Here is a 25756-nt window from a genome sequence, read left to right as displayed (position 1 = left end):
TATCAAAAGATCAAGTGGGCATTAAATGAGATTGATTTTATATTGACATTTACCTCATCAGGTTCCAACTGAATGGCCCTGTCGTAGCAAGCTGTGGCATCTCTCAGCAATCCACTGCTCTCATGTTCCAGAATTTGCTCTCTGAGAGATCGCTCTCCTTTACGGATTGCACTAACCCCTGCTACTCCATCTGGCTCATGCATAGCTGCATATAGCTTCTGTATTTGGAACAAGAAAATTGCCCTTAATAGCCAGTTACTACTTTTATAAAGAACATGCATGTCCTTCTATCAACTTTACTGCAGTAGTGAATTTTCTTTGCTACTATACATTAATCAAATGTGAGATTAATCTTCTCTACACACTGCACCTGTTCATTAAGGTTGTCAATTCTGTATTAAATAGAAACCATTGATAATGTTATTAAAGGCAAAATGCCCTATAGTGAGGAGTGGATTATAAGAGGATCACAGTTTCTTAAAAGATAATAGAACATTGTTTATGGTTTATCAGAGATCATCATGGTATCTCATTGTACATAGAGTGCTGGAATGTACCTTCTATTTTTTATGTTTATAAGTTTAGAAGAGATTTCTTTGAAACTCTGACATTTTATGAAATAGAAGAACTTATTTCCAGATTTCTCAATTACTGATCTTTTTGAAATTTCTATTACTTATAACTGCTGTGACCTGCAGAAATCCAAGGTGCTGCTGAATGTTCTCTTTCTTTTCCGTGATGAAGGACTCAAAGTGCATCACTGCTCGAGTATAAGCCTTGGATCGAAAAGAAGCTACAGCAAGAGCATCCTGGGGTATGAGGTCCAGAAAAGAGGTGACGTTTTTATACTCCTTGTACTCTGAGCTTGAAACTGTAACAAAAACAGCCTCGTGTTAGGCAACTGCATTTTATTTTAATAAGATTTTATACATGAGAAACTAGTGTACATCACACCGCTAAGGTCATTTCACAGAATTTGTAAAAAGAACTTAGATGTTTTTCCATCAACTTCGCTGCACGAGTCAATTTTTTTATTTACATATATCAATCAAAAGTGAGATCAACCTTCTCTACATACTGCACCTGCTCATTAATGTTGCTCTTCATCATGAAACAATGGCTGTTCTGGTGCCACACCAGTTTCCTTATGTCATCACTAATCTCCCATCAGTGTTGCATTATTGTTAAAAAAAATAATCTTGTTCTTACCCACTCCTGTCCTTCCCATGGCAAGACATATATAATCGATTTATACTTATGTGTGACTGAAATTTCATAAGTTATGATAATATTTGAAATAATACAGCACCATGCATGCTCAGTAGCAGGAAGATCACTGCTGATACTATCCATTTAACTAACATTCAAGAGGGTTGGAATGTTACATCGATAAATGGTAGTTCTTGGTACTCTCACGGCTATACTCTAAACAAATTTCAGTCAAAGATTTAAAAAGTGAAAGCGTGAACCTATGCAAAACATTCAGCTCTCAACAAGGGAGCTACAAAAGCGATTCATTGTAGTATGTAGCTTGTTGAATTATTATAACAGAATTGTTTAACTCATTTTGAGAGTTTGAGAACAAAACACTTCTTATTTTTGGGAGAAACCAGATTTCTTCATTTCTCCCACAGCCATTCTGGGTGGTTTTTAACATTAGAATTTGAAAAGGAGTGAACATCAATACAATTCATACTTCTTTATAATGGAAAAAAAATCACAACATAAAAACTCTTACTGAGGAATCATATCATACTGATTAGATTCAACTGTGAAATGACAATCAGAACAGACTTACAGAATATAATGGCACTCTGCAATTCAACAATTATCTTCTATTTAGCACGACATAACAGTTAACAAGTGCTTGACACTAAGTCAGAAGTGAACACAGGATGGCAAGAACATTTAGTGTACGTTCAGCAGAAGACATCAATAACATTCCCACAGAGAATGACAGATACCCAAGAGTGACTACATGCATATAATCTCATCAAGTGGTTCAAATAATGATGATGGTCATCTAAACTCTAAAATAAGATTACTGCATTGAAATTTTTCAAATGTATCCATTTTTTTTTACTGCATCCTTTGGACTTTGTTGAAGCAGCTTTATTTCCTCACTCCTTTTTTGCAACTAATCATTGTCAGGTGGTTTTCAACAGCCAGAAAGCTCCATTCAAAGTTGACGCACAAAAATATTGAAGAATTAGCAATTATGATATAATTATTTTGAGTTAATCAAGTGATAACCCGTAATTGTTTACTAGAAAGTAACACAATCTTTATATATTGCATTCAATTAATTTTTAAATGGGTGGTGCAGTTTTCATTTTGAAATAGCTACAGACACGTCTCCCACAGGTAGATAATATCTTTTGAGTAACCATCAGAAATTTGTTACTTTTAGAGACTTACCATTAGGGCCCCCTCTGTCTTTGCTGGATCTGCCTGCACTTTTCTCAGAGCTAAGAGCCTGTAATTTGTGCCTGGACCATTGTGCAAGATGATCCAACATAGAGAAAACAGTCTGTGTGCTCAACTGACTCAGGTCTGATGCACTGTCCTGCAACCTCCTATCCCAAGCCTCATCATGTTTCAGGACAGCCATGATCTCTGAATAAACCTGCAGAAGAAATAAAAACGTTTCTCCACAAGAACTATTTTCAGCTAAACTCAACCAATTAATTCTTTCAATGAAGGGTTTCATCAGATTAAGGCTAAACTCAATATTTACTATTAGTTTTTTTGTGCTCAACACTTTAATTCTGAGACTACCAATAGGTTCAAGAAAATAAGGACAGTTTCATAAGTTTTTATCTTGCCTACCATGTTAAATAATTATTCAGTAATAAAACTGCTCCAATGAAATAGACAGTTTCCTAGAAGTAAAGGGAATTAGGGGTTACGGGGAGCGGGCAGGAAATTGGACATGAATTTAAATTTGAGGTTAGGATCAGATCAGCCATGATCTTATTGAATGGCGGAGCAGGCTCGAGGGGCCGATTGGCCTACTCCTGCTCCTATTTCTTATGTTCTTATGTTCTCATTAATGTTAGAAGCAGCTTTATTTTGTAATCTTATCCCTCCAGGAATAAAACACTTAAAACATAATTTTAATTAAAAATACATTTTTAAACACAACTTTATTCACCCTATCTTTATTTTTCATCAAATTGTGTCTTTTTAAAAACTTTTTAAAACTGTTTTTGCAAATATATCTTTTCATCTAAAAGGTAGCTTTGAAATCTTTGTTGTATGTACCGATATAATTATCGGATGTACTTATGTTTTATTTCCAGCCAATCAAAAGCCTCGACATTGAACGGTGACCTGGTCCAGGTCAAACGTTACAGCATTTTTATACACCAAAAAAAGGAGGAAGCTGTTGATCAAGAACATTTCTGGGTACATTTCCTTGGAAATCTAATAACGTTTGATAAGAACTATCTTTTCTTTCTTTTCTCAACATAGTACCAGCTGACTAATACACAATGTTTTACTCGTATTGTTCTCATGGAACGCAAAACCAAGTTGGGATCATCATAATGCATTATGTGAAATGTATATTAACTATAGGAAATTCCATATAGTTTCTGGCTTCTTACTTCACGTTGATCCTCTTCATTACACCCAAGCAAAACGTAGACGAGAATATGAGGCAGTAGATAGATCGTCACTTTAAAGTCATGTTTCATAATGAAACTGCAACAGTCAAAGACTTTTCTAGCTAGCTCATGCCGAACCTGAAAGAACATACAATAGGATATTTACCCATACAAATATCAGGCAAGATAAATGGGCTGAATAACCTTTTCTTACTCCAATCTCATCAATATGCTCACCTTGGTTGTAAGGTATCCTGCCCACGTTGCTGACCACTCTGCAAAATTCCTGTCATGTTTACTAAGATAAAATGGCTTCTTAATGATGTCCCAATTGCAAGTCTTCTGAGAACTTTTATACCTTAAAAAGTAAAACCATTGCCTTTTGTTTAAATGTATTCACTAAAACTGATGTACCTCAATATATCTGCAATACTATACATTCATTCTCAGTCAGAATCTTAGTGTGAAGCCTTTTTACAAGCCACTGACACACAATTAATTTTATTACTTAAAAGACATGCCCTTCATTGGTTACATTTTTTAAAAATGGGTCTTGGCTGCAGGCAGTGAGTAATAAAAAGGGTGTCCCCACAAGGACAGAGAAAAAGTATCACAAGGGAAGTAAACCTGAGCCACCTGCAAACTTCACCTGGTGGCTACCTATAAATTTATATTGACAGAGGCCTGGAAACAGGTTGCCTCACCACCTTTTATGACAGAGATGAGCACCAATTAGTGTCACAAATTCCAGAGTGATCTGTTGAAGCTGAAGACTAGGTGCAAACATGAAAAGGCAAAAAAATGGATCAGCAGCCAAATGAACGATGGAAAACAACCAATCTAGAGTAGAGTCCTGACTTTTATTTTACTTGTATTTCATGAGTATGGATAATATAGCTGACTATAGCTTGTCCTTTGACAAATAAAACAATAGTTTGAATTCAAATCCTGATTGTGCATTTTCTTTTGTACTTCCCATGCAAAATTGTTTTTGTTTCCCCTCATTAAGTCTTATTGTGACGGTGAATGACACAACAGCAATATCACAAAGGGCAGATATTTCACTCAAGTGAAAACAGTAGTTGTATTCCATTCAAATGAAATGGACATCCACCTTTGGGTTCCACCAATACATACAAATATAGATAAAAATTAACTTAGCAACTGTCATTGGGCCGCAATAATTAGCTTCAGCATTCCCACGGGGGTTTCAAAAAGAAAATAACATTACCGTTACAGTATTTAAACTTTAAAATCACACCTACAGTGCAAATTGTTTGAAAAGATATAGAACTGCAATGCATTCATTATAAAACACAATGTATTGGGAAGTATTTTCTAGTTAGTTCAATGTGCATTCGATTTTATTCTTAAACAATTCCACAGTCACAACTGGCTGCTGAAAGGATTAACCTGGAATCCTCAGGAGAAGGAAAGAAAAAAAAAGATTAACTTATTGAGGTCAGTTTCCTTTAGAAACATATTTGGTCCGTATAGGTGAAGTTCTTTCTTCGTTTCCATTGCTGAGCAATTGTGTCTAAAAACTTCCACGGTGAACAAAACACATCTTCAGTTCAACCAAATTGCTTGGAGAAGTGGGACGTTACCCACGAAGAAAATACTACAGACCTGGTGTTCAGATGGGGCTCCAGGATTTCTTGCACATGCTCTGGAAAGCTGCTCCACAACCTTCGTCCTGGGCAATCACTCCTCCCTTCTTTACATTTGTATATCTGTAGCAGTTCCTGAAAGTTCATTTTTATTAACCTTTAGCAAGATGCCGGCATACTTAAGATGCACTGCCAAAATCTATGAAATGTTAAAGTAATTCCTTACTAAAAAAAGTACTTAAATTTCTACCAGCTTCAGTTTCTGAGAGCTATTATTTGAACATACTGGTACCAGCTGAGATTATGACAATTACAGCTCTCAATTGGTCCACTGAAAACAAAAACTCTCAACCCAACTGGTCCCAACAGAAATATCTCTTGATGGGATCCATCTGCCACATCAACAAAGTGGCATACTCTCTTGCAAAATGTCATTCTGACATTGGTCAGATTGAAGCATCCAGCTGGAGAAATGTCAATCGTAAATTTCAGAAAGTCCAGCAAATTATATCTAGTCACGCACCTCAACTCATTTATAACAACTCTATGCTCCAAATCACCAACTAGGTGCCAGTTTCCAGTAACAAGGAAATCCAGATAATTTTATTCAATATAGTTTATTTGGATCTTTGAATGCTCAGTTGGTAAAAACAGTGTGTAGCTGAACCATATAAACAAGACTCTCCCAGGTTTGATCCATGGTCAATGCTGGGTTAGAAGGTCTTCAACTAACATGCAGTATATTTGCCTCAGCACACCTGGAAGGGGATAGTTTGCCATAGTTCCAGTAACATTCTAATGAATCCTATAGGTTTGCAGTACAGAAGGCCATTCGACCCATTACATCTGTGCTAGCTGTTTTCTAGAGCAATCCAAAATTAATCTGACTGCCCTGCCCTCTCTCCACATAGTCAAGTGTCTTGATGTCCACGCACATGCTGGAAAAAATTGCACCAGGAGAGGACTTGGCTGTGATGCTCCCCTCTCAGCAATTAAATACCACCACTAGCATTCCCACACTTCGGGCAAAGCACCAATGGCGATGGCTACTTGTGGAACAATACACCACCAGAAGTCAGTGCCTTGGGTGGAGGTAAGAAAAGTGGCAAAAATAGAAATTAAGTTGTTGTATATAGTTCCTTGCTACCCATAAAAAAAATGCACATACCACCAATTTGCACGTTACAAACCAATTGTTATTTTATGTTTAGATTCTGTACTTTTTTGCTAGATTAAACAATTCTTATTAGCCAAAGGTGACAAGGTCAGGGTCAAGGCTGAAGCATTCTCTTTGCTGACGCCATAGAGACACAACTCCCTTATCTGGTAAATACAGCTAGTAGTTACATGCATTATAAGCCATGGAAGTATGTTCATTCCTCATCATAAACTGTGCTTTTTTTTTAACTTATGTGATCATTTATATTTCTTCTGTCCTCCTTAGTTTGTATTAACTCTACTTTGCCCCTTGTGTAAAATAATTTTAGAAAGTAGTTGGTTAATTTCCTCTCTGAAAATAATCTGGCTTGTTATTATTCAACACAATCCTCTCTCCAAGTCAACACAGAAAAGTAGTTGGTCTCATACCTGAATAGCATAAGCAGCTGAGTCTTGAGCTCGAACATTATCTGCATAAGCAAGGAAGGCTCTTGTCAACTCTATCAGCAAATGATGGGCAAAATTGGGGTCCTCCACACCAGCCTGTCATAGGAATCATTTCAAAATGACAAGTACATTAACTTTAACATTTTATCACTCCAATTATTTCTATGGAAATTCAGTTCTTTTTTAACAAAATCATAAATATGAGTTACTGTAATTTAAAAAAAAATTTCAAGCAGCTAAAAACGCTCACGTCAAAACCTGACTTTTCAAATAATTTCAGTAGGCAGTTCGTCCCTCGCAGACATAATATACCAAACCAGTCTTATAATTGAATCAAATCTTAAAAATGCCTCACCAACGAGAAGTATCCTTTTAAAGTGCAATAAGTTTATAATCACCCCCAATCATTTTCTATTATTTTCGTGGCCTCGTCTCATGCCTCTCATTCACATTCCTTGAAGCATTCCTCAAGTAAAAAGACAATCAGTTCTTAAGCTTCTGCTGATATTGTTCTGGAACAGGCTGCCAGAAGATGAAAGAGAACTAACTCAGTCTCAATTATCCTCCGTCCTCTCCCCTTTGACTATCACCAGCACCAGACGCACAATGAAATTTGGTGAAGACTTTCAACGTGTATTGTTTTGCTAAATGTCTTCACTTTTCAGTAGGACTGTAGCAGCGACACAATATTCAAACCCACACAATCATTTAAAAACTTGACTGCCAACCAAAAAGTCACAAGCCTTGAACCACACCTCATTTAAATTCATTGTCACAGACGGGTGAATTGGGATCAGACATTCCATCTGTGGAAATGAGAACAGATACTGCTCATCTGTTTCAACCATGCCTCCTGCAAGTCAATGTGCTGCAATATTAATGCTGGTCGTAAAGAATCCTGCCCAAGTCATTCTGTCCTCTGAGATAAAGGATACATGAGACAAACAGCACTGAAAGGACTCCACTCCTGCCCTCACCAGACTTCCCTGTGGGAGTACAATTGGTACAGGGACTAGGCAGTAAAGTGTCATGGCAAAAAAAACTGGAGAGAAATAAAATGAAGAAAATGAAAGAGGACAAGGAAAAGTGAAGGAGGAGAGACAGCAAATAATGACCGAACGCACCAGGGTCAATCTCCTACAGACTAATTCTGTACTTATTTAGGAGAAGAGACAGAGATGGAGAGAGAGACACAGAGAGGGACAGGGAGACACAGAGAGGGATAGAGACAGAGAGAGAGAGAGAGACAGAGACAGAGACAGAGGGAGAGAGGGAGAGACAGAGAGAGAGAGAGGGAGAGACAGAGAGAGAGAGAGGGAGAGACAGAGAGAGAGCGCAACTGGGAAGTGATCCATTTAAAACTTAAGTATTACTGTAGGTATCTCTGAATAGTGGTACCTGATGCAATTCTATGCTGTGGTCAAACATACATTATGAGTCATTGCTAACACTCTGTGGTTCCATAAGACGTGGAATCCTATAATAAATTTTCAAGGTTAGACTTAAATTAATACGAAATGAAGTGGAAGACACGCAAATTCTTACCACAAAGGTAGAGCTTTTCCCCTCTGTGTTACTGGTCATGAGGTCCAGTCGGCCAGGATCTATTGCTCCCAACTCACCAAGGCACTCTCCACACAGAAGTCTAGCTTGTGCATTTGCATCTTGGCAACCCTTCAGAAGCACCATCACCAACTGAGAGATAATAGGCTCTACTGTCTCACTGTCTGTGGCAAGTTTTACCAATTGTTCCTAAAAATATATAAGATATGGATCTGATGACATTTTTCCTACTTTAACATGGTCTTCGGTTGGAATGAATTTTCCTCCCTGGTACAGCATCACCCTCTCTATAAACACAATGCTTAGGAATCACATAGATATGTTTTCTCTTTTGCTGAAGGTGCTAATATGTATGTTAGATCATAACTTGTAGCACGTCATGATTACAGTATTAAGTTCCTCTGCCATAATTAATATTGAATTTATCACATGCAGTTTTTTTTCAACAGACTATGCATTCAAGTCTTAAAGGCGCTCGTATTAAATTGTGCACCTGTTTCTTGTACAAAGTATCCTTCAAACTGGTCAGAGCATGTATACGAACATCTACATTCTCATGCTGAACAGCTCGCATAGACAGCTGCAATTCAGTTTGCAAATCTGTGCTTTTAGAAGTCTCCTACAAAACAGGGCACATAAAGCAAACCATTAGTGTGACCAATGTTAGCACCACATAACCAAACAAATCAGGAAAAAGTTCTTTCCAAGCAGTTACTGAAGTTTATGAACTACTTGACAGCTGAAGGAGTATTTCTGCATTCTTTTAAAACAAAGTTTAATTCACAAATAGTCTGACTCACTGATGGCGTCCTGGTGGCTATCAGCAAAGAGGGGAGGAGACTGGCAAAAGCCTGACAACACCTGGTGGGGAGAGACCATCTTGTGTATGGCAGTACTGATTTGTGACTTTCTAGGGACCTCTGCAAACACTAAATTTGGGGTTTTGAGATTAGACCTTGGACCTGTATTTTTGTGTGCGGACATTGGGTGAGGACAGATCAGGCTCATGATTCCTCAGGAATAAATAGCCCACTGACATTAACTGTCAGGCTCAATACTCTTAATTCTTCATCCCCATACCAATTAGTTAAAATATTTCTAGTGAAATTTCAATCAGCAGATCAGTTACTAGCATATTAAAGTAAAAGGTTCACCTTTCTATAATCCTGAAGTACCTTCTGGATCTCAGTAAAATCAGGGTGTTCTGGCAAAAAGTAAATCTCATGGAGAAAGTCTTTTACTTCAGCTCTGAAATATCCACAAAGAAATTTACTTAATGCACATCTACACATATCTATCTGTAATTTGTGCTGTGCACAATGGACAATACATACATAAAGTGATTATGCAAATTAATCCCACAAATAAGTTAACTATCTCCTGAGAAGTGTGAATAAACTAAGATTTATTCATAATGTTCTAATGAGGAGATCAGCTGAGGAGGAGATCAGCTGAGGCGGCGAAGCAGAGGAGAGGGAACGACCCATAAAAAGGCGGGATTCGGAGCGCAGAGATCAGCTGAGGCGGCGGAGAGGGAGCGACCCATAAAAAGGCGGGATTCGGAGCACGGAGATCAGCTGAGGTGGCGGAGCGGAGGAGAGGGAGCGACCCATAAAAAGGCGGGATTTGGAGCGTGGAGATCAGTTGAGGCGGCGGTGCAGAGGAGAGGCAGAGCCGGAATCGGAGCGTCAGGGAGAGAGAAAGAAAAAAACAAAGTGACGTCAGCACCAGGTAGGGAGCTGATTGGTGAGTAGCTGGTTAGTGCCTTTTTAAGTCTTCAAGTTTATTTCTATTAAGTTTATTTAATAAAATAATAAATCGACAAATCGAGGCATGGTAGGGCAGCTCAGTCCGGTGGAACGCGCATCTTGTGCTATGTGGGAACTCCAGGACGCTTCCCGTGTCCTGGACAACCACAGGCGCAGGAAGTGTAGTCAGCTGGAGGAGCATGAGCTCCGGGTTTCGGACCTTGAGCAGCAGCTGGCGTCACTGCAGTGCATCCACAAGGCTGAGAGCTACGTGGATAACACGTTTCAGGAGGTGGTCACCCCACAGCTTAAAAGAGTGCAGGCAGAGAGGGACTGGGTGTCCGCCAGACAGACAAAGAGGACCAGGCAGGTAGTGTAGGAGTACCCTGAGGGCATCTCACTCTCCAACCAGTATTCAGTTCAGGGGGGCGAGGTGAAAGCTCAGGAGAGCAATAGTGATAGGGGATTCCATAGTTAGGGGAGCAGACAGGCGTCTCTGAGGCCGCAGACATGATTCCAGACATGGTGCCAGGGTCATGGATGTCACAGAAAGACTCCAGAACATTCTGGGGGGAGGGGGGAAGGGTGAACAGCCAGAGGTCGTGGTCCACATCGGTACCAACAACATAGGTAGAAAGAGGGATAAGGTCCTGCCGACAGAGTTTGAGGAGTTAGAAAGAGATTAACAAGCAGGACCTCATAGGTATTAATCTCCGGATTACTTCCAGTGCCATGTGCTAGTGAATATAGAAATAGGAGGATAGAGCAGATGAATGCGTGGCTGGAGAGATGGTGCAGGAGGGAGGGCTTGAGATTCCTGGGGCATTGGGACCGGTTCTGGGGGAGGTGGGACCTGTATAAGTCGGACGGGTTGCTGGGACCAATATCCTGGCGGGGAGGTTTGCTAGAGGACCAGGCAGGTAGTGTAGGAGTACCCTGAGGGGAGGGTTTAAACTAACTTGGCAGGGGGTTGGGAACCTGAGAGGAAATTCAGAAGGGAGAGTAGCAAAGCTGCAAGTGGAAGGCAGAAAAGTAGTAAGTGAAATTGGAAGGCAGCGGAAACAAAGGCCAGCAGCAAATAAGGTCAAAATAGGAAAAAATGTTAAAAAGGCAAAATTAAAGGCACTTTATCTGAATGCACGCAGCATTCACAACAAGGTAGATGAATTGACGACACAAATAGAAATAAATGGGTATGATCTAATTGCCATTATGGAGACGTGGCTGCAGGGTGACCAAGGCTGGGAACTGAATATTCAAGGATATTCAACATTTAGGAAGGACAGGCAAAAAGGAAAATGAGGTGGGGTAGCCCTGTTAATGAAGGATGAGATCAGCACAATAGTGGGAAAGGATCTTGGCTCAGAAGATCAAGATGTAAAATCAGTTTGGGTGGAGCTAAGAAACAGCAAGGGGCAGAAAACATGGTTGGGAGTTGTTTATAGGCCACCAAATAGTAGTGGTAACGTAGGGCACGGTGTAAAGCAGGAAATTAAAAGTGCACGTAACAAGGGTAATACAGTAATCATGGGGGACTTTAATCTACATATAGATTGGACAAACCAAATTCGCACTAATACTGTGGAGGACGAATTCCTGGAATGTATACGAGATCGTTTTCTAGATCAGTATGTTGAGGAACCAACTAGGGAATAGGCTATTTTAGATCTAGTATTGTGCAATGAGAAAGCGTCAATTAATAATCTTGTTGTAAAGGAGCTCTTAGGGAAGAGTGACCATAATATGATAGAATTCTTCATTAAGTTTGAAAGTGATGTAGTTCAATTCGAAACTAGGGTCTTAAATCTAAACAAAGGAAACTACGAAGGTATGAGGTGGAAGTTGGCTGTGGCTGATTGGGGAACTACATTAGAAGGTATGATGGTAGACAGGCAATGGCCAGCATTTAAAGAATTAATACATAATTTGCAACAAATATATATTCCTTTAAGGCACAAAAACCCAACAGGAAACGTGGTCCAACCGTGGCTAACGAGAAAAATTAAAGATACTATTAAATCAAAAGAAGAGGCATATAAACTTGCCAGGAAAAGCAGTAAGCCTGAGGATTGGGAGCATTTTAGAATTCAGCAAAGGAGGACCAAGAAATTGATAAAGAAAGGGAAAATAGAATGAGAGTAAACTAGCGAGAAACATAAAAATGGACTGTAAAAGCTTCTATAGGTATGTAAAAAGGAAAAGACTGGCAAAGGAAATGTGGGTCCCTTCAGACAGAGATGGGAGAATTTATAATGGGGAATAAGGAAATGGCAGAGAAATTAAACAAATACTTTGTGTCTGTCTTCACGGAAGAAGACACAAAAAACCTCCCAGAAATACTAGAGAACCAAGGGTCTGGCGAGAATGAAGAACTGAAAGAAATTAGTAAAAAAAATAGTACCAGAGAAGTTAATGGGACTGAATGTCGATAAATCCCAAGCACCTGATGATCTACATCCTGGGGTTTTGAAAGAGGTGGCTATATAGATAGTGGATGCATTGGTTGTCATCTTCCAAAATTCTATAGATTCTGGAACGGTTTCTGCAGATCGGAGGGTAGCAAATGTAACCCCACTATTTAAGAAAGAAGGGAGAGAGAAAACAGGGAACCGTTAGCCTGACATTAGTAATGGGGAAAATGCTAGAATCTATTATAAAGGAAGTGATAACAGGACACTTAGAAAATAATAATAGGATTTGGCAGAGTCAGCATGGATTTATGAAAGGGAAATCATGTTTGACAAACCTATTGGAGTTCTTTGAGGATGCAACTAGAAGAATAGATAAGGGAGAACCAGTGGATGTGGTGTATTTGGATTTTCAGAAGGTTTTCAATAAGGTCTCACAAGGGAGGTTGGTGAACAAAGTTAGAGCGCATGGAATTGGGGGTAATATGGATTGAGAATTGGTTAACAGACAAAAAATAGAGAGCAGGAATAAACGGGTCTTTTTCAGGTTGGCAGATTGTGACTAGTGGGGTACCGCAGGGATCGGTGCTTGGGCACCAGATATTAAATCTATATCAATGATTTGGATGAGGGGACCAAATGTAATATTTCCAAGTTTGCTGATGACACAAAACTAGGTGGGAATGTGAGTTGTGAGGAGGATGCAAAGAGGCTTCCAGGGGATATAGACAGGCTAAGTGAGTGGGCAAGAACATAGCAGATGGAATATAATGTGGAAAATGTGAAGTTATCCACTTTGGTAGGAAAAACAGAAATGCAGAGTATTTTTTAAAATGGTGAGAGATTGGGAAATGTTGATGTTCAAAGGGACCTGGATGTCCTTGTACATGAATCACTGAAAGCTAACATGCAGGTGCAGCAAACAATTAGGAAGGCAAATGGTATGTTGGCCTTTATAACAAGAGGATTTGAGTGCAGGAGTAAAGATGTTTTACTGCAATTATATAGGGCCTTGGTGAGACCGCACCTGGAGTAGTGTGTACAATTTTGGTCTCCTTACCTAAGAAAGGATATACTTGCCATAGAGGGAGTGCAACGAAGGTTCACCAGACTGATTCCTGGGATGGCGGGATTATTATATGAGGAGAGATTGAGTAGACTAGGCCTGTATTCTCTAGAATTTAGAAGAATGAGAGGTGATCTCATTGAAACATACAAAATTCTCACAGGGCTCAACAGGGTAGATGCAGGGAGGATGTTTCCCCTAGCTGGGGAGTCTAAAACCAGGGGTCACAGTCTCAGAATAAGGGGTAGGCCATTTAGGACTGAGATGAGGAGAAATTTCTTCACTCAGAGGGTAGTGAATCTTTGGAATTCTTTACCCTAGAGGGCTGTGAAGGCTCAGTCATTGAGTACATTCAAAACAGAGATCGATAGATTTCTAGATATTAAAGGAATCAAGGGATATGGGAATGGTGCAGGAAAATGGCGTTAAAGTAGAAGATCACCCATGATCTTGTTGAATGGCGGAACAGGCTCGAGGGGCCGGATGGCCTACTGGTGCTCCTATTTCTTATGTTCTTATGAGATTTCTTTTTGAGGTGGGGAAATGAAAAAAAAATCTCGAAGTTCTTCCAATATATCTACCCATGTGAATCCATTTCAAGGATGAATGAAGGTCAAGACTGAGATTCTAGAGAAAGGGTAGCTAGAGCTGAAAGGTCAAGACATTGGATGCAAAGAAGGCAAAGGGCACGTATGGCCCCTTAAAGTGAGCAGGAAAATGGAGCGGAGAGGCCAAGATTGTGCATTGTGCAAGGGGGTAAATGAAGCAGCAACCAGAGATTAGCATGCACAAGTGAGTAGCTCCCCTGAATCCTTAGTGCATAAACAAACTACCCAGTGTGAAATTGAGCCATATAGACCAGATGTTCCTCAGTTCAACCCCGTCCATGCTCAACAGGAGCATTACAATGGTGTTAGTGTTTCTGGTTCAAGAGTAGAAAAATATGGCGTGGGATGTGACAACAAACATAATCATACATGTAATAAAAACAGAAAATGCGGGAAACACTCAGCAGGTCAGGCAGCAACTGTAGAGAGAGAAACAGAGTTAACGTTTCAGGTCAATGAACTTTCATCAGAACTGTCATCGACCTGAAACGTTAACTCTGTTTCTCTCTCCACAGATACTGCCTGACCTGCTGGGTGTTTCCAACATTTTCTGTTTTTATTTCAGATTTCCAGTATCAGCAGTATTTTGCTTTTGTTCTAATCATGCATGTACATATATAGCTGAGACAACTTGCTAAAATGATTATAAATAAGCAAAAATAAGAGTTTCAGACAGGAGAAGATATTTGGTCCATCTAACCCACCTATCCACGGTACTCTTTTTGGTGCATTTCTAATAACCCTGAATCCCAATAAACTGTCTCGTTCCTTCTTGGAACCCATTAAGGCTTCTTGTTCCATCACCCCTGCCAGTAATCTGTTCCACATAGAATCACAGAAAATTTACAGCACAGAAGTAGGGCATTCAGCCCATTGCGTCTGCGCCAGCTGAAAATGAGCCACGCAGCTACTCCCACTTTCCAGCACTTGGTCCATAGCCTTGTAGGTTACGGCACTTTAGGGGCATATCCAGCTACTTTTTAAATGCGTTGAGAGTTTCTGCCTCTACTACCCTTTCAGGCAGTGAGTTCCAGACCCCCACCACCCTGGGTGAAAAAATTTTCCTCAGCTCCCCTCTAATCCTTCTACCAATCACTTTAAATCTATGCCCCCTGGTTATTGACCTCTCTGCTAAGGGAAATAGATCGTTCCTATCCACTCTATCTCGGCCCCTCATAATTTTATACACCTCAATTAAATCACCCCTCAGTCTCCTCTGTTCCAAACAGAACAACCCCAGCCTATCCAATCTTTCCTCAAAGCTAAAATTCTCCAGTCCTGGCAACATTCTCGTAAATCTCCTCTGTACCCTCTCTAGTGCAACTGCATCTTTCTTGTAATGTGGTGACCAGAACTGTATGCAGTACTCAAGCTGTGGTCTAACTAGTGTTTCATACAGTTCTAGCATAACCTCCCTGCTCTTATATTCCATGCCTCAGCTAATGAAGATGTGGAGATGCCGGTGATGGACTGGGGTTGACAATTGTAAACAATTTTACAACACCAAGTTATAGTCCAGCAATTTTATTTTAAATTCACAAGCTTTCGGAGACTTCCTCCTTCCTCAGGTAAATGTTCAGGAGCTCCTTGAAGCCTACGCATTTATACATATAGAACAATACATGGTGTTTACATTGTATAAATGCGTAGGCTTCAAGGAGCTCCTGAACATTTACCTGAGGAAGGAGGAAGTCTCCGAAAGCTTGTGAATTTAAAATAAAATTGCTGGACTATAACTTGGTGTTGTAAAATTGTTTACAATCAGCTAATAAAGGAAGGTATCCCATATGCCTTGTTAACCACCTTATCTACCTGTCCTGCTACCTTCGGAATCTGTGGACATGCACTCCAAGGTCCTTCACTTCTTCTACACCTCTCAGTACCTTCCCATTTATTGCGCATTCCCTTGCCTTGTTTGCCTTCCCCAAATGCATTACCTCACATTTCTCCGGATTGAATTCCATCTGCCCACCTGACCAGTCCACTGATATCTTCCTGCAGTCTACAGCTTTCCTCCTCACTATCAACCACACGGTCAATTTTTGTACCATCTGCAAACTTCTTAATCATGCCCCCTACGTTTAAGTCCAAATCATTAATATATACCACAAAAAGCAAGGGACCTGGTACTGAGCCCTGCGGAACCCCGCTGGAAACAGCCTTCCAGTCACAAAAATACCTGTCGACCATTACCTTTTGCTTCCTGCCACTGAGCCAATTTTGGATCCAACTTGACACTTTCCCTTGTACTTTTTTGACCGGTCTGCCATGTGGGACCTTGTCAAAAAGCCTTGCTAAAATCCATGTAGACTACATCAAACGCACTACCCTCATCGACTCTCCTTGCTACCTCCTCAAAAAATTCAATCAAGTTCGTCCAGACACGACCTTCACTTAACAAATCCATGCTGACTGTCCTTGATTAACCCGTACCTTTCTAAGTGACGGTTTATCCCGTCCCTCAGAATTGATTCCAATAATTTGCCCACCACCGAGGTTAGATTGACTGGCCTATAATTACTCAGTCTATTCTTCTCTCCCTTTTTAAACAACGGTACAACATTAGCAGTCCTCCAATCCTCTGGCACGCGCCTATATCCATGGAGGATTGGAAAATGGTCAAAGCTTCCTCCCTTGCTTCTTTTAACAGCCTGGGATACATTTCATCCAGGCCTGGTGATTTATCTACTTTTAAAGATGTTCATTCTCCTAATACTTCCTCTCTCACTATGTTTATCCCATCCAATATTTCACACTCCTCATCCTTAACTACAATGTCTGCATCATCCCTCTCTTTTGTGAAGACAGACACAAAAGTATTCATTAAGAACCATACCAACATCTTCTGCCTCCACACACAGGTTACCTTTTTGGTCTCTAATAGGCCCTACTCTTTCCTTAGTTATTCTCTTGCACTTTATGTATTTATAAAACATCTTTGGGTTTTCCTTGATTTTACTTGCCAATATTTTTTCATGCCCTCTCTTTGCTTTCTTAATTTCACCCCTGCACTTTCTATACTCCTCTAGGCTTTCTGTAGTATTGAGCTCTCTGTGTCTGACATAAGCTTCCCTTTTTTGCCTTATCTTACCCTGTATGCTCCTTGACATCCAGGGGGCTCTAGATTTGGCAGTCCCACCCTTTTTCTTTGTGGGAACGTGTTTACTCTGAACCCCTTGAATCCCTCCCACTGCTCTGACATGGATCTCCCTTCAAGTAGTTGTTCCCAGTCCATTTGTGCTAAATCACTTCTCAGCTTCGCAAAATTGGCCTTTCCCCCATTGAGAACTTTAACTCCTGTTCTATCTTTGTCCTTTTTCATAACTATGCTAAATCTAACTGAATTATAATCACTACCACCAAAATGCTCTCCCACTGATACTCCTTCCACCTGCCCGGCTTCACTTCCTAAAACTAAATCCAGAACTGCCCCCTCTCTTGTTGGGCTTGCTATGTACTGGCTAAAAAAGTTCTCCTGAATGAAATTGAAGAATGTTGTGCCCTCCATACCCTTCACAGTGTTTGTATCCCAGTTAATGTTAGGGTAGTTGAAATCCCCTATCACTGCCCTATTGTTTTTGAACTTCAGAAATTTGCCAACATATTTGCTCTTTTATCTCCCTCTCATTGTTTGGGGGTCTATAGTACACTCCCAGTAGTGTTGATGTGGAGATGCCGGTGATGGTAGTGTGACTGTCCTTTTTTTGTTCCTTAGCTCAACCCATATTGCCTCATTTGATGATCCTTCTAACATATCATCCCTTCTCACAGCTGTAATTGTTTCTTTAACCAAAATTGCCACCCCCCTCCTTTTTTATCCCCCTCTCTATCTCGTCTGAAAACCCTGTAACCAGGAATGTTGAGCTGCCATACCTGCCCCTCTTTAAGCCATGTATCTGTAATAGCTAAGATATCATACTGCCACGTGTCTATCTGTGCCCTCAGCTTATCTGCCTTATTCACCATACTTCTTGCATTGAGATATATACCTTTAAGCACTGCCAAACTCCTTTGTTGTTTATTTTCTAACCTTTGTTTCCTCTGCCTTCCAAACTCACTTACTAATTTTCTGCCTTCCATTTCCATATTATGAAAGGTTTGGTCAAATTGGATCCAAATAAGCTTTTTTGTCATGTACGGAATTTCTATCATATCCCCTCAGTCTTCTCTTTTCTTTTAAATTCACAAGCTTTCGGAGGCTTCCTCCTTCCTCAGGTGAACGTTGTTGGAAACGTTCACCTGAGGAAGGAGGAAGCCTCCGAAAGCTTGTGAATTTAAAATAAAATTGCTGGACTATAACTTGGTGTTGTAAAATTGTTTACAATTGTCAACCCCAGTCCATCACCGGCATCTCCACATCTTCTCTTTTCAAGAGAGGAAAGTCCCAAGGTAGTCAATCTTTCCTCATATGCCGTTCCTTTAAGTTCTGGCATCAACCGTGTAGCCCGTCTCTTCACCCCCTCTAATAATTGAATATCCTTTTTAAAATAGGTAGGCTAAAACTGTACGCAGTACTCCAGATGTGGTCTCATCAGGGCCAAACACAGTTTTAAAATTACCTCTCTGGATGTATATGTTATACCCCTTGCTGTGCATCCCAAAATTCTTTGTTTTTTTTTTAAAACAGCCCGGGAACATTGCGCTGATTGTTTTAGGAACCTGACCACTCCACTAAAGATCTCTCTCCTGCTCTGATACCTCAAGTACATTCCCATTTAGCACATAATCTATATCAACTTTCCCTCTACCAAATCTCATAATCTTACATTTCCCTGCATTAAACTCATCATTTGTCACTGCTCCCAATTTAGTATCGTCTTCAAATTTGGTCCCTTTGAAGAGAATTCCTTCCTCTAGTTCATTTATAAAAATTATAAATAACAGCGACCCCAACATTAAACCTTGCTGCACTTCTTTTTATTCGTTCATGGGATGTGGGCATCGCTGGCAAGGCCAGCATTTATTGCCCATCCCTAATTGCCCTTGAGAAGGTGGTAGTGAGCCGCCTTCTTGAACTGAGTGGCTTGCTAGGCTATTTCAGAGCGCGATTAAGAATCAACCACATTGCTGTGGGTCTGGAGTCACGTATAGGCCAGACCGGGTAAGGACGGCAGGTTTCCATCCCTAAAGGACATTAGTGAACCAGATGGGTTTTTACGACAATCCGGTAGTTTCATGGCCACCATCACTGATACTAGTTTTTTTATTCCAGATTTTATTTAATTAACTAATTTAATTTAAATTCCCCAGCTGCCGTGGCGGGATTTGAACGCATGACTCCGGTTTATTAGTCCAGGCCTCTGGATTACTAGTCCAGTAACATAACCGCTACCATCGCCTATATACTTTACTGGCAACTGGCTGCCAACCAGATACCTGACCATGCACGACTACTCATTGCTGTCCACCAACCAATAATTTGTCAATTCTTTTTAATATATTCCAATCTATTGCATGAGCTTGGAGCTTATTTAGTAGCCTATAAGGGGACTGTGTCAAATGCCTTCCTGAAATCCAGGTAGATAACATATACTGTCTCTCCCCTATCTACGAGGTCTGTCATCTCCTCAAAGAAATCCTATAAATTAGTCAAGCATGACTTCCCATTCCTACAACCAAGCTGACTGTGCACCTTAATATGCTCCCTTATATAACCAATGCTTTTTCATCTCTGCTGCTACTGAAACCCTTATTTATGCCTTTATTACCTCCAGATTCAACTTTTCCAAAGCCCTCCTCAGCAGCCTCCTGAGCTCCACCCTACATAAACTCCAACTTATCCAATATTCACTTCTATATCGTTCTGCTCACCTATCACTGTCCTTACCAATCTCAGTTGGCTTCCCTTCCCTCAGTGCACCAACTTCAAAATCATCATCCACATCTAACCATCCATCCACAGCCTCAGTCCATCCTACCTCAGCAATCTCTTTCAACCCTATGTCCCTTCTCACACCCTCCACTCTTCCAACTCTGGTTAACTGTGTATTCCCCACCCCTCACTCTACTCTACCATCGATGGCAGCGCCTTGACAAATCTGGGTCCCATACTCTGAAACTGTCTACAAACACCTCCACCTTGCTACTTTTGTCCTTGCCTTCAAAAACCTTTTTAAAGCTTACCTCTTCAACTATGTCTTCAGCATCTCTTATTTATTTCCTATTCAACTATGAAGTACCGTGGGATGTTTTACTACATTGAAATCACTGAATAAATGTCAGTAGTTTTTGTTGTTGTCATCATTATTTACAGTATAACTGCATAAAACTATCAAAAAAAATACTTCGACATCAATGTATATTTTCCTTTTACAACAATAATAGAGTACAACCTAAATGCTACCTAAATGAATAAAAAAATTGAAATTAAGCAAATGATTGCAGAATTAACTTACCTGTTCTCCACTATAAGGTAGTGAAATATTCCAGCAGTCTCCTTTGGCTGAATGGACATTAGAGGCAGCAGAGCCACAATCACTTGACTGAGAAGGGCCCCCAGATAACTAGGCTCCAGGCAGCGCACAAAGCAATCCCATGCCCTGAAAATAAGAGACTTAATTAGCAGAATGCCATTAATTGCGGAAACCTTTTGAAACTATATGAAAGAGAAAATAAACCATGAAAACTAATGACAAAAGTTAATGCAACTAGTATAGCTCTGGAAAATATTGCCCATCAAGAAATAAAACTTACCAAAAATTATCCAAAATGATAAATTTTAGTAGAGTGGGCTTCTGTTTAGGGCAATTGGATAGCACAAAGACTTGTTTCAAGAAGCAATTCTATACTATTCCCTCAGGGTCCCTTTGCTGGGAAAACTATTACAGTTGCCAGAACATAGAAAAATAGAAACAAATATGCAAACTTGTTTGTGATTTTGTTTCTGGCCTTGTATCTTCTCCATTGACTGGGGAAGCCAGCTAGCATTTGGCTGACATAGCTGTCTCAGGCTCCAACAGCAAAGTTATACAGTAGAATATTGTTTGTGTGCTCATGTAGGACAGCGATCACTTTACAGTTTAAAAAGAATATGCTTATAAGGCAATCTCTCAAAATTATTGTGCTATAAATGGAGTGAAAAGCACTGGAGGAAAGAATGCATTGCAGCTACATTTCTTTTCTTCCTTCAGCTTGCTCATCTAAATATTCAATTATCCTGTCAAACATTTACATAATTTCTTTATAGGAAATTACCAGCTTGTATTGTTCATAGAATTTAGCAAAATTGTCCTTGGCTGGTTTAATTATTGACACATCCACTGAAAGCCTCTTTCACTTGTCATCGACAGCTCCCTATTACCATGAAACTTATAAGCCAACCAGTGCTTGCTATAAATGGCTGCACTGTTCACAGCTATTCATGGAGATGGCACACCTTCTCAGGTCCGATTGCATAATACCACTGATGCACAGCTCAGCCGACTTAAGGGAATTTAGACTCCATTAGTTATCTTGTTGTGTGTTGGCCTCACATCATTGTGTGCTTCCTTGTTAAATTTCCACAACTGTTTCTTCATTGTTTTGATGTTGTAGATAGTACTAACACCCAAGGTGAACTCATGAGCAGGTTTTGCAGCTGACTCCTTGTTTTCTGGCTGCTGTATTAAATTTGGTTTTGCTTCAATAGAAAGCAATTCTATTTTAAGCGAAAGTTTTCTTTAGCTTGCCAGAATACACATCTGTATGAGAAATACAGAACTGTGCTGCATGATGTGATATGTTATATCCATGTTACACACATGCAGTGCATGGGAAGGCACTCCTGAGTACAATTGAGCTTGCAGCAAATCAACACGCAGGTAAGCGACATGCCACTACTTTGCCTTTGGGAGCAGTATTACCTAATTCATTTTAAAACATTGTTGATGGTAGCATTGCACTAATGGATTGAAATAGTCTGAACTTTACATTTACTAGAAAGTGGGCAAACCACTAACATGTAGAAAAATTCCATTTCTGTTTAATATATGTTTTTAGAAACATGTTTTTATAGAATCTCAAGGGAAATGTTCCTATAGTGTCATCCAGAGTTTTGTCCAGTTTTGCTATCAGTAGTAAGCAGTGAGACATCATGTCTTCGTTAATTTTTGGTGAAAAGCCAGCATGAGTGTTAAGTGGGCAAAACAGTGCTTTGCACTCCTGTTTACTTTTTTTCTAAAACCAGCAGACAGGAATTTGACCACAGTGACAAAATATTGAAAAATTCTCCAATGCAGTAGGTGGCTGTGGAAAATATGTACTATTAACCCTATTTTTACTGTGTAAATGGAATGGTAATTAATTTATGCTAGGAACGGGATAATGAAGGAGAGGTTTATGTACCAAATACAAGTTGTTTACAACCTATTACAGGTAATCATGATGTGGAGATGCCGGTGATGGACTGGGGTTGACAATTGTAAACAATTTTACAACACCAAGTTATAGTCCAGCAATTTTATTTTAAATTCACAAGCTTTCGGAGATTTTCTCCTTCCTCAGGTAAACGTTTCAAGATCTCCTTGAAACATTTACCTGAGGAAGGAGAAAATCTCCGAAAGCTTGTGAATTTAAAATAAAATTGCTGGACTATAACTTGGTGTTGTAAAATTGTTTACAAATATTACAGGTAAACCAGTGTAACTATTTTACAGAAATCTCTTTAAATAATCCCAAACTACTCTTCAACAACCTTAAACTATTAGAAAAATCTAATAATTGTTTTCCTATTACTTTTTAGAAAATTACATTTTACATCCGCTATTATAAAGTGTGTTCTCCTAACGAACGAATAATAAAATGTGAAAAATCATACACAAAAGGTGTAAAAATTAGACATGTGCTTAACCAGAAAACTCCATTCAATTGGCACTCAAATTATATTTAATGAGACAAAAATGGAGGTAAAGTGCAAACATTTCTAATCACAACACTTTTTAAAAAATTCATTTGTGCTAGGAACGAGATGAAAGGTCATTGACCTGAAACGTTTCATTCTCCACATGCTGTCCAACTTGCAAATATTTCCAGCATCCACACTATTTTGCTTTTGACTTTTTTTTAAAATTGATTTTGCAAAGTTAGACAAATGGACCAAAAAGCCATTTTGCCAAAGTTTACAGTCTTTTCCTGATAGTTCGATGTCACTTTTGGCACTAAAAAACTTGAATTATCCAATAATTTCAAGTAAGCAATGTAAATAACACTAATAATAATTATTAGACTTCAAGTTAAGGGTAAAATATAACTATTGCATATGCTACAAAATATTCTATTCCACGCCCTTCCAATGAAAGCAAAACAGCCCCAAAAGATCTTCCGAAGTAATATTTCCATGTAGCAGTGATATTAAGGATTTTTAAAAAAAATTACTTTCCTCTTAAGGTTAGTACTTCAATAAAATTCAACATTGCGTTTCCATTCATTCAAAGTGAAAGCTGTATTTCGAAACACACCTGCAGCATAATTCAGGAAATTCATCCCTGTATCGCAGGCCTGTCCTCAGAGTGGTCATCATCTTTACCCGGACTGAACTAATGTGTTTTGGTCCCATCAATTTCATTAATGACATTAAACTATTCATGGCCTGTAAATAAAAAAAATGGCATTAATAATGGGTTTCATTAAAAATTGCTCAAAAAAAGGTTTATCCAAATTCCAAAGGGCACCAGTAAAGAATTTACTTACCATCTTTTTATCATTTAGTCCAACACTGGAACTCAGTAAATGCATATTAAAAAAGGCCAGAATCCCCAACAATTTAGGCTGTAAGTAATCTGCCTAGAAAAAATAATTTTAAAAAATTTAGCATTAATAAATCAATTTAAAGAACAGATTTTGAATATGTTTTAACTCCGGATGAAGTACGTGAATATCGAGTTAACTAAGATTTGTTACATTATATTACTTTGTTTTTAACTTTAAATACTGGCAACTGAACAGTCAAGACTAAAATTAACTTTATAACAGCAGCTCACTAGCACAATAGGTTATAGTACATGACATACAATACTTTGGATTGTATTCTCATACTTACTCGTTAGGTTCCCTATACTGTCAACTGATGTTGGGCAGGTAAGAATAGATAGGTGAAGCTCTTCTCTGAAAGAGGCAAAATGTATACCAGTACTCGCCATTAATAATGCGGCATTTGGTAGCGTTTGGGAGCTCACTGCTGTCTGCCTTGGCATGGTGAGCAAAATTTAAATAGGAAAGAAAATACTTTTGGCGTCGACATTTAAGTTTAAAACTGACAAAAAAAATCTGTGACAAAAAATACGGAGGTGGAGAAAGGAGCCAGTGGATTCAATGGGGAGAATTTTAAACCCCCAGGACTGGTGGGAAAGGAGCGGGGAGATTAAATTCTTAAAAACCTGAAACCCGACCCCAACGCGCCTCATTCCGGTTTAACCGGAGTGGGTTGGGGGGGTGGGCGAGTAACCTGCTCGGGAGAGGCGAGTCAATAATTTAAATATGTTAATGAGGCCACGTGCCTCAGATTTTTAGCTGCCTTTTAGATTTGACAGCTGCAGGCCGGGTTTCCCAGGGCTTCTCCCTGGCCCCCCAAGCTAACTTGGCGCGATCGATACCCCCTCCCTGCGATCTGCCAATCCCTCCCCCCAACAAATCTCCAGGCTGACCCACGATCTCTTGCATCCGCACCATCTCTCTCCCATTCCTCCCCCGCAATCTCTCTCCCATTCCTCCCCCCTGCAATCGCTCTCCACTGCACCCGCCCCCACAATCTCTCCCTCCTTCCCTCTTCTCCGGTCCCCAACTGCGGTCTTCCAGCACAAGACTTCCCGCCCAACAGCCTCTCAATCTGGCTAGCTGCCAGCCAGGAAGCAGAGACAAAAAATTCAAACAAGATCCTGCTGTTAAATTTGGCATGACTTCCGCGCTCTCCAATTTTCCAACCACTACACCACCACCACCACCCACCATCCCGCCTCCACTAAATATCACAGCCAATGTGACTGGAAATGAAAAATAGAACCATTTTTAAAAAGGAAATAGGTAGTAAATAAAAAAAAAACAAGGCAATCAAAAGATTAAAACATCAAAAAACAAAAGGGCAAGTTAACTGAGGTGGATTTTATGTTGCATCCAGCTGTCAACACAAACATGTCAGGGCAGGTCACTGCCCTCTCAGCTAAGGGATGGGGTGCAACAAGGGGAGAAAAAATCTTACAAAAATAAATAACATTTATCACATGCTGGTACAAGCCCAGCAATAAACAACTGAAAGGGCAGAACTTAAAAACTGCAACAGGACTGAAGCAGTCAGTTTCTGGTCCTTCTGCTTTCAGTACAAATAACCCTTCGCAGTTACTGATCCTGTATTAGAACAAGTCCATTACACCTAAACCAACTTGAGATAAGGTTCAGAACATAGCTTTCATGCAACACTTTATATATAAATGCAGTAATAAAGATTTGACAATTTGAAGCTTACTTCAAAAAGACCTGAATTGAAAATGCAATTACACACATTTACACAAGCTTACCTAAAATCACAGAAGGTTGCAGCATGGAAACGGACCATTTGGCCCATCAAGTGT

The 25756-nt window shown here is 39.7% G+C and overlaps 1 protein-coding gene and 1 long non-coding RNA gene across 2 annotated transcripts in view; one reads left to right on the top strand and one right to left on the bottom strand.

Annotated features, from left to right (window-relative positions):
* Positions 1–4491, top strand: part of LOC137331326 (uncharacterized) — a 38058-nt gene extending 33567 nt beyond the window's left edge. The window contains exons 2-3 of the long non-coding RNA XR_010965426.1: positions 699–834; positions 3303–4491. This is a non-coding gene — a long non-coding RNA (uncharacterized lncRNA). The remainder of the gene's footprint in view (positions 1–698; positions 835–3302) is intronic.
* Positions 1–25756, bottom strand: part of atr (ATR serine/threonine kinase) — an 81829-nt gene that overhangs the window by 26407 nt on the left and 29666 nt on the right. Inside the window, exons 17-29 of the mRNA XM_067995047.1 lie at positions 23883–23975; positions 23651–23781; positions 20612–20755; positions 9541–9634; positions 8880–9005; positions 8369–8575; positions 6806–6919; positions 5238–5353; positions 3846–3966; positions 3609–3746; positions 2419–2626; positions 693–871; positions 54–218 (exon numbers count right to left, since the gene is read on the bottom strand). Of these exons, the coding sequence (XP_067851148.1) occupies positions 54–218; positions 693–871; positions 2419–2626; positions 3609–3746; positions 3846–3966; positions 5238–5353; positions 6806–6919; positions 8369–8575; positions 8880–9005; positions 9541–9634; positions 20612–20755; positions 23651–23781; positions 23883–23975 (1836 nt within the window). The remainder of the gene's footprint in view (positions 1–53; positions 219–692; positions 872–2418; positions 2627–3608; positions 3747–3845; positions 3967–5237; positions 5354–6805; positions 6920–8368; positions 8576–8879; positions 9006–9540; positions 9635–20611; positions 20756–23650; positions 23782–23882; positions 23976–25756) is intronic.

Source organism: Heptranchias perlo, chromosome 13 (genome assembly GCF_035084215.1).
Source record: "Heptranchias perlo isolate sHepPer1 chromosome 13, sHepPer1.hap1, whole genome shotgun sequence".
NCBI lineage: Eukaryota > Metazoa > Chordata > Chondrichthyes > Hexanchiformes > Hexanchidae > Heptranchias > Heptranchias perlo.
The sequence above is the reverse complement of the archived record's forward strand: the minus strand, read 5'-3'. Positions and strand labels throughout refer to the sequence as shown.